This window comes from Vigna angularis, chromosome 10 (genome assembly GCF_016808095.1).
Source record: "Vigna angularis cultivar LongXiaoDou No.4 chromosome 10, ASM1680809v1, whole genome shotgun sequence".
Taxonomy (NCBI): Eukaryota; Viridiplantae; Streptophyta; class Magnoliopsida; order Fabales; family Fabaceae; genus Vigna; species Vigna angularis.
In genome coordinates this window covers 5,136,258-5,150,088 of record NC_068979.1, presented here as the reverse complement: position 1 = coordinate 5,150,088, position 13,831 = coordinate 5,136,258, and the positions used below count along the sequence as shown (strand labels likewise).

Below are 13,831 nucleotides of genomic sequence, written 5' to 3'. Positions count from 1 at the left end.
CTATACTTAAAATTTATTTAAAGTTGAAGTCTTGTTATATAAGTGGATTCTTTTAAAGCATCGAATAGAAACATCTAACTGCAAACCACAAATTAAAAGTGTCGTAATTGTGATGACATATCGACATGCATAAAAAATATATAAAAAATATATAAAAAATGCAGTCTTTTCAAGAAGAATGACTAGAGAATGTGTGTTTATAGTTTTTAAAGTTGGGTCTGATTTTGTTTTGGGACAGTATAATCTATTTGTACTTTTTATGATTGATTTCAACTCAGAACATGTTATAACTTATGGGTCACTCAACCCAGTTGCATTATATACTCAAAAGCTCTAATTATATAACATCGATGATAATAATGATATCAATTTTAACGGATCAGTTGAATTTTTTAATGCATCAATTCCAATCATAACAAATAAAGTTTACATGTTTAATTATAAAGGCTTAAACATGACGCTTTTGAAAATTTTAATTGAATATTTATTAAATTTTAATAATTTATTGTCTTTCAAATTTAATTGTTTTATATATTAGATTTTTTATTAATTATATGATGTGACTATAAAATTTAACGACATATATTTATTGAAAAATTTTAAATTGTGAAAAATCAATAAATCCCAAAAAATTTAATAGAAATTCAATTATATGTTTTTAAATTTATCAACTGCTAAAAACATAATTAAAAAAATTATAAAATATATTATTAATAAAGTGATATGATCATAATTTATTTTAAGCATTTTAAATTTTGTATTTAAAAATAATGGAAAACCACCATTCCCAACTGCCCTAACACATAAAATAGTGTTTACATCAAATTTTTTGTGTTAATAAAAGTGGTTCCGGAGGAGCCACGCGAAGCTCGAGTTTGTCTATCCAATCATACGTGGATGTGACATAGAAAAAAATATTTTTCTTTTCAAAGTTTAATTTTAGGAAATAAAATCTTAATCTTTTGTTGACGTTTGCTTTGGCATTAGAAAAATAGGTTATGAACCTTCCTAAAAGGCATTTTTTTCGGGTACAGTTTTAAGTATATACTTATTTTTTGGTACATTATTAAATTATGTTTTACTTTAAATTTCTAAATACAATCTGGAGAGAGTGCAATCTAAATTACAAGGATATCGAGTTATTAAAAATATGTGTTTCGGATTAATACGCGTAATAAAACATTTTTAATAAAGAATAATGTATTTTTAGTTGCTATTTATTTTAAAGGTTAAAAAAATATCTATAAAAAAAAAACTACTTTTTAGATTTGATCACCTTTCATAAATATCGAAAATTGTATCTCCTGTGCTTCCGTTCTCCTCCATGAAGTTTTTCTTTTTCCTATTTAATATAACAGTTGTTTAAAAAATATAAAGCACGAAAAAAAATATAAAAACAGCGGAGAGAAAAAACGAAAAAGAAAGAGGAGGATATCTTCTTAACTTTGGCGCCTGAGATGTCATGTCACGATACGTATTATCACAAGAAACCTTATTCTATTGGGAAAATAAATAGACATAGATTAGTGTGGGAGGAAAAATGCGAAAAAAGATAAACGAGAGCAACTGAATTTCCTTTCCGGAAAACGCAAGGGTTGTTTTCAATTGATTCTTATTTTTATACGATAAGCACTCAATCAGCTGTTCTGGTTCTCGCCGCCGAGACAGTAGCGAGTGACCACGCTGGCGTAACACCAACGCCACTCACTTCTTCGTTCTTTAGTTTCCTCATTCAGCGATGCCTCCACAAGACCACCACCAGCCGCTGTTAGCGGAGGAGCAGGAAGAGACTGCGTACGATTCCGCGGACAAGGTCGTGGTGGTCGGAATCGACGAGCAGGACGGTGACGAGGCGCTGCCGTTCTCATGGCGGAAGCTGTGGCTGTTCACGGGGCCGGGGTTTCTGATGAGCATCGCGTTTCTGGATCCCGGGAATCTGGAGGGGGATCTTCAGTCTGGTGCCATTGCTGGGTACTCCCTCTTGTGGCTCCTCATGTGGGCCACTGCTATGGGCCTCCTTATTCAGCTTCTCTCGGCCCGCCTTGGCGTCGCCACTGGGAGACACTTAGCTGAACTGTGCAGGGAAGAGTATCCTGCATGGGCTAGGATTGTGCTCTGGCTTATGACTGAAATCGCTCTTATTGGCTCTGACATTCAGGAGGTTATCGGGAGCGCTATTGCTATCAAGATTCTCAGTAATGGCGTCGTTCCCCTTTGGGCTGGGGTCGTAGTTACAGCTTTAGATTGGTAGCTAACATTTGTCTCCCTTTCTTTCTTAAACCATATTTAGATATTTTAAATGGAGCAATTAGTTATTTAATTAGCTTCTCTTTTAATTGTCTTTATTTTTTTTTTACAGTTTCATTTTTCTCTTTCTTGAGAACTATGGTGTGAGGAAACTGGAGGCGTTTTTCGCTGTTCTGATTGCTGTAATGGCTCTGTCGTTTGCGTGGATGTTTGGTGAAGCAAAGCCCAATGGTGTTGATGTTCTTGTTGGTAAGTTTGTTTTGGTTTTTACTTTCAACTATTCACTTTCTCCCAGTACTCATCCATGTTTTAATTTAGTCTCTATAAAAAACTGTCTTTTTTAGTTTCTATACAGTTTTTTTTAATGGTTTATAAACGTTAGAAAGCTTTTGTAGTGGTTTTACACTGCTTAAAATTCTTTTTTAATGCTGGCGTCGAGGACCAAAATTAACTTTTATGTACGAGTAGGGACTAAAGCTTACAACTTAAAACGAAGACATCATATGAACCAAATTTAATGTTTCGTTTAGTTGATTTGGGCGAGTGGAATTTTACTGTCTTAGAGTAAATTCTTAGGTGTGCTCTTCCGACATATCTGATAAACACTTCAATCTTATATTTGTAGGTATTTTGGTTCCTAAACTTAGCTCCAGAACTATACAACAAGCTGTTGGAGTTGTGGGTTGCATTATTATGCCTCACAATGTGTTTTTGCATTCTGCGCTTGTTCAATCTAGGCAGGTTGACCCCAGCAAGAAAGGCCGTGTTCAGGAAGCTCTTAATTACTACTCGATAGAGTCCACCATCGCCCTGGCGGTGTCCTTTGTGATTAATATATTTGTTACAACTGTGTTTGCCAAGGGCTTTTATGGTACTGAAATAGCAAACAACATTGGTCTTGTAAACGCAGGTCAGTACCTTCAGGAGAAGTACGGGGGTGGACTTTTCCCCATCATGTATATATGGGGTATTGGGTTGTTAGCAGCCGGCCAGAGTAGCACAATTACTGGTACATATGCGGGACAATTTATCATGGGGGGTTTTCTGAATTTAAGGTTGAAAAAGTGGGTGAGGGCATTGATTACTCGAAGTTTTGCAATCATCCCAACAATGATAGTTGCTCTTATATTCGATACCTCGGAGGAGTCATTAGATGTTCTGAACGAATGGCTTAATGTTCTCCAATCAGTTCAAATCCCATTTGCACTCATTCCCTTGCTTTGCTTAGTGTCCAAAGAACAGATAATGGGCAGTTTCAGAATTGGCCCTGTCCTTAAGGTATATATTATCACTTTCTCTGCATTTTTGTCAGACTTTGCCCGTTGTCAGTGTATTAATTTGATGGAAGACTTTGAAATGTCGTATTATTTCATTTGATATAAAATTGCCAGCTTTATCTTCCTTTATGGGTAATCAATTAAATGAAACCTAGGAAGAGATAATTCGGAAATGTCCCAGGGTAGTCCTTTATGTCTTGCTTTTCTGGCAAGAGATAATTCAGAATTGACTTAAGGCATACCTGATTTCTCCTATAATTCAAAATTAGATTTTAAGAAGGAAAACGGGTAGCTTGATTTTACTGTCCTGTCTTGAGAGTTGAAAGGAGGTGAGATAGTGGACTGTCCATTATCTAGTTTCACAAATTATTCACCCCAGGACCTTGATCTTCTTAACAACTATTCCAAAGCCATACATTCTTATATTCTTATCTGTGTATATTATTATATTATCATCATGAGATTATGTTTTCATCGTTTTTTCCAATGTGACCATGGGCACATGTTAAGAAGAGAAAAATAGAAAGTTTTTATTAAAAGTGTAAAACATTTACTATATTAAAAACATAAAAGTCATTTGATACATGTTTTTTTATGTAATTATAAGGATTTAGTGCTTCCTGCCCATGGGCTCAAAACTGTATTTTCAATATCCTATATCATGCGTTATTTTGCTGCAGTTGGAGAGTATGTGAATCAGCATTGTCTTGAAACGTCAAGAAAATGACATATGTAGATTACATGTGATAAAATAATGCCCACCATTGAGATTTTTGATAATTTCTCTACCTAGGTTAACGAGAACGACTTATGCTTTCCGGAGTCAGTGGTTTCAAGGATTCCTTTTTTGTACCCCTACCCGTCTTTTTTTTTTCCTTTATAAGTTTTTTCTGGGGCGTTGGTTCTGCTTAATATTATTTAATGTTGGACATGCTAAAACAGTATTGTTTATATGATGCTTTGCTTTCTGTCAAGGTGTTCTTCAATTGTAGCTTCTGTGGACATTGGTTGTATTTAGACCAACACCCCTTTACCCGATTTTATGCTTTGTTCTCTTGAATTAATTGTGCTATAGTCATGAATCATTATTGTCTTTTGGATGACATGGATACAGATTATTTCCTGGCTTGTGGCTGCTCTGGTGATAGTGATAAACGGCTATCTTTTGGTGGAATTCTTCTCCTCTGAAGTGAATGGAGCAGTGTTTGCAGCTATAGTGTTTGTATTAACAGCTGCATATGTTGCATTCGTACTTTACCTTATTTCACGAGCCATTACCTATACACCATGGCAACGTTTAACCGGATCTAAGACAGTTGCTACCGCAGAGAATTGAGCAGTCGTTCAAGTTTCACAAGTAATTTTCCTCTATTCTTTAAGGCTCACTCGTGCTTGTTATTTGTAAAAGAACTTGCAACTGGATGCACGGGGCACAGGAACCTTGGTTGTCATACTTCAACAAAACAAAACGAGTCGGAGTTTATGTATCTGTAATTCTGTCAGAACTCTATGTATAAATGCAGCTGTAAGCATACCTTGGATGTTGAGATAATGTAGCTGAGACAGATTGGGATTGCTTTTTAGGCTGTGGCTAGAATATGACAATGTATATATACCCTTATGATACCCTCTTAAGTCCATGTCAATTGCAGCAATAACATTTCTTTCAAAATATAGGCAAGAAAAAGGGAACCAAAGGAAACTGTCTTGCGATAACGGAAATTCATTCATCCGTGACAGAGTAAACAATGTTTGTAACATTGATATTTTTGATACATTCTTATATCTGAAGTCATTCAACAATCCTAACAAACATCCCAATCAAATATTCAAAAACCAATGTTGTTCCCACATAATTGTAGCTCACATTTTAAAACCCCTCTACTTTTTATACTTTTCCTACGGTATCTTTTCTCCGTGCACATACCAATAATGAGTTTTTTTCTTCTTTTTCTGATGGGGTTACCAGGTGTATATTATATATTATTGTGATATTGAGTCTTAGGAGTATATACTCTTTTTATGATTTTAGTTTAATTTTTCTTAAAAAGCGTGAAATATTTATCATTTTTTTTTCAATTCTAAATTTAAATTTATTGTTGTTAGGTAAATATTATACTATTATTGAAATTTTGAGATAAACATTATGAGAAATTTAACTTTTTAGGTGTATTTTCAATGTTAGAGTGTTCCTTCTAATTTATAGTAATATTATATGTTTTTTATTAAAATATTTAATTATATTATTCTACAACTATTAAGCTTTCAAACTTAGTATTAAAAAATTGAACTAAAAAAATCGTACAGTTTGATAAAAAAAGAGAAATGATAGTTTCACGTACCTAAACTTACGTTCGTTTAACATTATCATTACTTATTTTTTAGTTTCTTCCTTTTAAAAAGTTTATAAAATTTTACATTTTTAAGATCATTTTAATTTTATACTCTATTTTAATTTTATATTCTGTGTTAAATGATCGTAAAAGTGTCTCGTAATATATTTTCTTAAAAAAAATAAAAATCGAGAACGACGTTAAGTAATCTATGTCTGATATTGAGAATATTTTTTTTTTTCTTAAAAAAGAGGTGATGGTGGTGACACAATTGGTAAAACAGTCAAGCTGGGTAACTAGAAATTAAATAAGCGAAAATGGATATTTTTGGTTTCAGGTACAGCAGAGGATAGTTTGACTTTTCTCCTTTCTTCTTTGTGTAAATTGAGACTCCTTTTTCTCCGTGGAGTCTTTAGTCTTCAGTCTTCAGTTCCTGTTTGGTTTTGATCTACGCCGTCGCTTGAAAGAAGTTTGACTCATGGCTTTGCAACGGACGCAACTCATCTCCGTCGTGTTCCTTATTCTATCCCTGGCGCAGTGGGTTGTTGTCTCCGGGGACTACGGCAAAGTGTTACTCTTACCAAACGAGGGTTCTCGTACTGCTATGATTCTTCCTCTACAGCACTCTGTTCCCGATTCTTACGTCTCCGACTTTAGCCCCCGTCGTCAACTTCAGAGATCGCTGTCCCAACGCCACCCTAACGCTCGCATGAGGCTCCACGACGATCTCCTCCGAAACGGGTTCGTCTCTTTCGCCACATCGTTTCCTTTCCTCTTTCTCAAAATAGTTTCGCACTTTTTTTTTTAATTGTGTGTGTTTTGGAATATGGATTGAGTAGGTACTACACGACACGGCTTTGGATCGGTACTCCTCCGCAGAGGTTTGCTCTAATTGTTGATACGGGGAGCACTGTGACCTATGTCCCATGTTCTACTTGCCAACACTGTGGTAAACACCAGGTAGTGTTACTATTCATATCTGGATCAATAAATTAATGTTTATTTTGATTGATTGTTAAATTTGTGTAAAAAAGGTGCTATTTGATTATGGATTTAACTCGAGATTATGAAAATTATTGAGTGGCCAACTTGATGATCTACATCTAATATGTTCCTTATTATAAGAACTGTCTTCGCTTTTCAAGGCCATAAGCCATATTTTAGGATGATATCAGAGTCTATTCTAGATTGATTATTGAGTCACATTTATTTGTGCTCAAGATGTCTATTCTTAGGGTGAAGGGGGTTGCTGGTCTGCATTGGTCCATGCTCTGGATGTCTAGCCTTAGGTGAGTGACCTAGGGGGGGGGGGGGGGGGGGGGGGGGGGGGGTGTGGAGATCTGAAATTCTTGTAAGGCTAGATGAGTTTTGAGGGAGTTGAGTGAGGTCCTAAGGTGAGTTTGTGATAAAAATACACATTGAAGGGGTTATATGATTTTTTTTTTTTTAATTTATACACTCCCGGGTGTGCTTTGTATATTTGTGAAAATAGAAAAATGGAGGACTGAAAATTGATAACTCCCTCAGATATAAGATGAGTCTAGACTCGAGATACTGAATTTCATTCTCATTCCTCCAATTTTCACTTCTACCAACTACCAACACTCCTTTAATGTTGCGAGGTAGACTGCTTATGCCTCTGTCGCGTTCAGTTTGTTTTTGAATGCCATTTATTTCAACTTTAAAAAGATGTTAACAGAATATTTTTTGGTTAGAAATTATAGTGCCCATGCACATGTATCTCACCTGATTTATCTGAAGTGGATTGGATTTGTGTGCCCAATTTTTTTTAACAGGATCCAAAGTTCCAGCCAGAAGATTCAGAAACCTATCAACCTGTAAAATGCACATGGCAGTGCAACTGTGATGCAGACAGGAAGCAGTGCACGTATGAGAGACGGTATGCGGAAATGAGTACTAGCAGTGGGGTCCTTGGTGAGGATGTTGTATCCTTTGGAAATCAGAGTGAGCTTTCCCCTCAACGTGCTACTTTTGGCTGTGAAAATGATGAGACTGGGGATCTTTATACTCAGCATGCTGATGGAATCATGGGTTTGGGCCGTGGAGATCTAAGTATCATGGACCAACTGGTTCAGAAAAAAGTGATAAGTGATTCATTCTCACTGTGCTATGGTGGAATGGGTGTTGGTGGGGGTGCTATGGTTCTTGGTAGCATATCTCCCCCAGCTGACATGATTTTTACACATTCAGATCCTGGTCGAAGGTGTGTGTCAAATTCCTTATTTTACAGATATGAGATGTCATGCATTTTCTTAACAAATGCATTTTATTAATCTCACACATTTACTCTAGTTTTGGGATGCCAACAGTCCATATTACAATATAAATTTGAAGGAGGTACATGTTGCGGGTAAGCGATTGAATTTAAACCCAAAGGTTTTTGATGGGAAGCATGGAACTGTCTTGGATAGTGGCACGACTTATGCATACCTTCCAGAATCAGCATTTGTTGCATTTAAACATGCTGTAAGTTCTTTCTCATAAATATCACTGTATAAGTGCTTGAGTTACAATTTTAATCTTACATATTTTCTGAAACTTGGACTTGTTTTCAAATCAGTGAGACTTCTCATTCCTGTGTTATGAGGTGAGATAGAATAAAATTGTCAATGGAATAAAGGTATTCTTTGTAAGAAAAATTTCAATTTTAAAGATTTCCAGGAAGGCCTTGAATACCCCCTATTGCACATGTAGGAGGCACCTCTTAGAGCTGTTGTGGGTGAATCATCCCCATTATACAAATATTGCTGCAGATATATTCTTCTTTCATAATCATGATCCTGGTCTTCCCTTAGTTTTAAGTGACTTGAGTTATTTATTGGATTTTTTTTTTTAATTTACTGAATATTTATGTAATGCACTTTGCCACTTTGGTAAAGCAACTATGTTTTTATAAGAGCTTAAATTTTTCAGTATAAATTTAAAATTCATTGGATGGATGTTTGTTCTTTACTTGAATAGGCAGTATATTTTTGCCATACCGGTTATTGGTATTCTATGATATTTAAATAGAGTTTAAAGATGCCTCAATTCTCATGTCATTTTTTTTGGTTCTTTACTTTTGCAAATTATCGTTAAGTTTTCTAATCAACAGACGATGCAATATTAGCAGTCATTACTAGCTATTTTTTTTTGGGGAGCAGCACTTAAGTTACAATGCTTTAAGATTATAACTAATTATGCTTTATTTCGGTATTCATTTCTTTGGGATGTTCTCCCTTAACAGCTCAGACACTTAGATAATTCAATCGGTTAGTGAAATGAATGTGCTATGTATTGTGGATTCCTGGAGAGTCCTTTTCAACCTCTCATCACTATTTTGGTATCATAAATCAATTTTCCTGTTTGCAATATAAAATAAAGTCTTCTGTATACCATATATTTTATCTTTTATGACTGATGACTCAGATTATGCATTTATCTGATTGCAGATTACGAAGGAAACTCACTCGTTGAAGCAAATAAGTGGTCCAGATCCACGTTATAATGATATATGTTTTTCTGGTGCAGGAAGGTAAGTGGCACTTTTAAGGAGTGAATGTACACACGGTGCTGCTTAATTAACGGTTTTGAGTTTACTTGTATTTCAGTGATGTCTCTCAACTCTCTAAAAGCTTTCCGGCAGTTGACATGGTATTTGAAAATGGTCACAAGTTGTCACTGTCACCTGAAAATTACCTGTTTCGGGTTAGTTGTGCAATAAAATCATTAATATCCTTAGTCGTATTTCTTGGTTGATTGCTTTTCTTATCCCTATTTTACTGTGGTTGTCTTTTATTAAGCATTTAAAAGTGCGAGGTGCATATTGTCTTGGGGTTTTTTCAAATGGCAATGATCCAACTACTCTTTTAGGAGGTATACCTTATTTAGTATGGATAATTTCATGCCATTTCATACTTCCCTCGCTTTTAAATATTATTTAGTATGGGTTTGTCTTATAGTGATCATTCTTTTGTTTGTGTAGGTATTGTTGTTCGTAACACTCTTGTGATGTATGATCGTGAGCATACAAAAATTGGTTTCTGGAAAACTAATTGTTCTGAGTTATGGGAAAGACTACATGTCTCAGACGCACCATCACCCATGTCACCAAAATCTGAAGGAACAAATTTGACCAAAGCATTTGAGCCCTCTGTTGCTCCGTCCCCCTCCCCATCACAATATAATTTAGAGCTAGGTATTATGAGCTGCTGTTTTTTATTTTATGCTGAGAGACCATGTTCAAGCATGGCTAAGATGTTAGTAATTGATAAAAGAGTTCACTGATTTAGTTTAATTGCTTATTTTTCAGAAATTTCTGCCATCTCTTTGTGATTTAGGTCACTGATGACTAATCTGTTTTCATCAACTTAATTGTGCAGGTGAACTCCAAATTGCTCAAATAATAATTGTAATTTCATTTAACGTCAGCTACATGGAAATAAAACCTCACATTACAGAACTGACTGGACTCATTGCTAACGAGTTAAATGTTAATACTTCACAGGTTAGAAATGGTCACTGAAGTGCAGAAAATTTGGTTGAATACTTGCATCTTTTGTTATAATTAATAGTTTTGATGAAGTATAAACGTTTAATTAATAATATCCATAATATAACCTTCTCAATGTCATTTGGATGGTGTGCGCTGGAATTTGGGTAGAGGTCGTAGATGTTTTACTTTTAGTTAATGTGACAATTTTCCAAAATAGTGATAAAACAATATGCATTTTTGGGTAATTTTTCCCTGTTGATGTGTACTTTTACTTTATAATGACAACAAACTTGCTGGAATGCTCACAGGTTCAGTTGTTGAATGTTTCTTCTCTTGGAAATGGCTCTCTCTCTAAATGGCTCATAACACCGAGGCCATATGCTGATTTCTTTACAAATGCCACCGCAATGGTAAGTGGACATTTGTGCATATGCATTTTGGTAAAGACTGCCTGTTTGATTGTGATTTTCATTGTAACAGAGTATGATTACCCGGCTTTCTGAGCATCGAATGCAAATTCCTGACTCACTCGGAAGTTATAAGTTACTTGATTGGAATGCCAAGCCTCCATTGAAACGGTAAATATTTTCTTGAAAGAAGTCAGATAATTATCTTTCCTGCCATCATGTACTTGTGCTTGCATAACTTAAAGTTTTATTATTCATAATGCATGCAATACTGAGGTAGCTAGTTTAACTGATGCAAATTGGTTGGAAAGTCTAATTCACTAATCTGTTAAAATTCATGTTAAGGTTATTTGTTTCCTCATCTGATATTTGTGAGAACATATGCAGGCCTTTTTCATACTTATAGATACTAATATTCACGTAGACTTAAATTTGGGTTTTCATTCTTGATAAATTAACAAGTTTTGTTTTTGGTCCCTAATAATTTCTTTTAACTTTTTCATCCCATATTGTTGTTCCAGTGCCATCTAAGCAAGTTTAGTCATAAAAACAAAGTAATAAATTCATTTGAGACAAAAAAAGTCAAACAATACTGGGGACCAAAAACAAAATTTGATAATTTCTTGGATCTAAATATATACTGCCATTCATGTATTTATATAACTATTCATAAGTGTGTGCATTTGTAGAGCTTATTAGGTGAAAATGAAAGGGCGCTAATCTTGCTTGACAAAACATTACAAAGATTAAATTTTAATACAACCAATATTAAATATCTATATATGATTGTATAGTTATTAGAGTCTTTCTTTCACAAATTGAGTTGTACGATTCAATTCGACTTGAGTAGCTATTGATACATATCATATATGAATTTCAGATGACATTGGATCTTATGAAACAGCACAATTCCGTATCATCTATACAATCACATGATTGAACAACAATTCATTGTTTTATCATTACTTCTTTTTCACCAGTTCTTATGAAAGAGATTGAAGATTCATATAAGCTTAAATTGTTAGATGAAGGGGAATTGATGGGCCAACTTTTGAACTTATTCTATTTGATTATTCTATTACTGTATTTGTTACTCACTTGTTTAATGCTTGCACTTTAGTTGACTGTTTCCTTCTTCAAAAGTAGAGGCTTCCTAAACTTAATTAACATTATTACATTGAACGCTATTTATGGTGTATATGATTTTAGAGTTATTTTTCATAGTCTCTAAATCATATAATTCAATTTATGACCGACTTCAAGAGTTGCTGAAGATTAGGTTTTTATCATTTTTCATGTTCTCATATACTGTGGTCCTTGTGTAGATGGGGGTGCAGTATATTGAATCCTTATATTTTTCGCTGTACTGCGTAGAAGCCTGTGGCATGTTTTCTGCCTTAGTGAATAGTTCAATGGTAGAATGAAGTGTAATTATTTGGAAATATTAATTTAAGATTAATTCTATTTAGAACCATAAAATTTTAATACTTCACTTCTATTTTTACCTGTTTGTCATGCAAATATATTGTGTCAAAGTAAACTTTTGGAACAAGTGGGAAAACAACCTCTGTTCTTTTCAAATTTTAGACATGTCATCCTATTTAACCATACATTTTGCATGGTTGTTGAATCAAAATTTTGTTTCTTATTTGAAGTACATAGATTAAGTATTTTTCTGTATCCATTAAACACATTTTTCTGAAATTATGCAGGACTTGGTGGCAGCAATATTATTTGGTTGTGGCTTTAGGTGTTTTATTTACATTGATTCTAGGACTAGCAGCCTTTGGAATATTCTTAATTTGGAAAAACAGACAGCAAACTGAGCACTCATACGAGCCAGTTGATGTAGCTGTTAAAGAGCAGGAACTTCAGCCACTATGAGCGTGTTTGAACCACTGTTGCTTAGTGGTTTGCCTTGTTAATGTGGCTGGCATATTCGAGTCCATCAATGCAAAAACAATTTATACAGTCATATAGTAGTAATACAACCGATCAAGATTTTGGTTTCTAAGAATTAAGAAATCGAGCTGTATATAAAGAATTCTTCATCTGCAAACACAATTGTGTTTGTGATAATTGCAATATAGCAGTGAATCAAAGGGTGGCGGTAGCTTTAGGTTAAACTAAAATTTCGTTTTAGGGAGATACTTATATATTTATTTAGTTATTACTTTTTACTTTGTTATTATTCTTATTTTTAAGTTCTCATCTTCTTTCTTGTATCTCATTCTATTTACTAATCAATTAGTAATTAGTAACCATAAGATTATATGATGTGGTTATAATTGAATAGTTAATAATTCAGTCAACAAAATCGATAATGTAACTGTTTATAACTTATTTAACTGTTGGTGATTCCATTAACCATCATCTTTCAAGATTTGTAATAATGGGAACACTGCTGAAGCATTTGATTGATTGAAGCTGAAGCATAAGGATACACTATTGAGTAAACAAGGCAAATATAGAGCACAATTTTCTATAGGGTGGCCTGGAACCAAGGCTCCCTTTCTGACTAAATTTATTTACACCATTAAGCCAAATTATTTATTATTTATGTAGCAATTTTTATTTATAGAGTTTATTATCTATAATATATATATATATATATATATATATATATATATATATAATATAGATCAGTTCACCGTTTACTATCTTGATCAAATTATTGACTCATTCGAGTTTTATAACACTAATATTTGTAGTTGTGATAATTAATACAAACGACGCCTTGATTTATTGCGTTTGATTCAATAATAAAATGGATTAAGTTAAGAATTGAATTCCTTAAATAATGAATTGAAGTTGAGTTAGGTACAATTGGACTTATTTGATCACATTTACTAAATAATTACATTATATATATATATATATATGTGTGTGTGTGTATATATTTATATTAATTTTATTTTCACAAGATAAAAACATATAACAAAAACACGTAAAATAATCATTTCTTTTAATCTAACTAAACTGAATTATTTGAATTGAACATAATTTAAGTTAACTCAATCATGATTTTATGTGACAACATTCTATCATTCAACTTGTTTCCAATTTTACTTA

At 33.8% G+C, this 13,831-nt stretch overlaps 2 protein-coding genes across 3 annotated transcripts; both read left to right on the top strand.

Moving 5' to 3' along the window:
* Positions 1-1,425: 1,425 nt before the first annotated feature.
* LOC108335991 (metal transporter Nramp3) lies at positions 1,426-5,211 on the top strand. The gene is made up of 4 exons (XM_017572256.2): positions 1,426-2,247; positions 2,360-2,496; positions 2,873-3,525; positions 4,639-5,211. The coding sequence occupies exons 1-4, from the start codon at positions 1,739-1,741 to the stop codon at positions 4,858-4,860; spliced, it is 1,521 nt and encodes a 506-aa protein (XP_017427745.1). The 5' UTR covers positions 1,426-1,738; the 3' UTR covers positions 4,861-5,211.
* A 962-nt stretch (positions 5,212-6,173) lies between these two features.
* LOC108336038 (aspartic proteinase 36) lies at positions 6,174-12,956 on the top strand. 2 transcript variants are annotated; one of them, XM_017572332.2, is made up of 12 exons: positions 6,174-6,598; positions 6,697-6,817; positions 7,654-8,081; positions 8,188-8,344; positions 9,310-9,392; positions 9,469-9,565; positions 9,661-9,733; positions 9,843-10,055; positions 10,240-10,364; positions 10,661-10,762; positions 10,833-10,930; positions 11,640-11,946. In XM_017572332.2, exons 1-12 carry the CDS (start codon positions 6,336-6,338, stop codon positions 11,641-11,643), a joined length of 1,764 nt encoding a protein of 587 aa, XP_017427821.1. In that variant the 5' UTR covers positions 6,174-6,335; the 3' UTR covers positions 11,644-11,946. The 2 variants fall into 2 exon arrangements, with proteins under 2 accessions (XP_017427821.1, XP_017427820.1); XM_017572331.2 differs by lacking the exon at positions 11,640-11,946 and adding an exon at positions 12,472-12,956 and having other exon boundaries at positions 6,175-6,598.
* Positions 12,957-13,831: the final 875 nt, after the last annotated feature.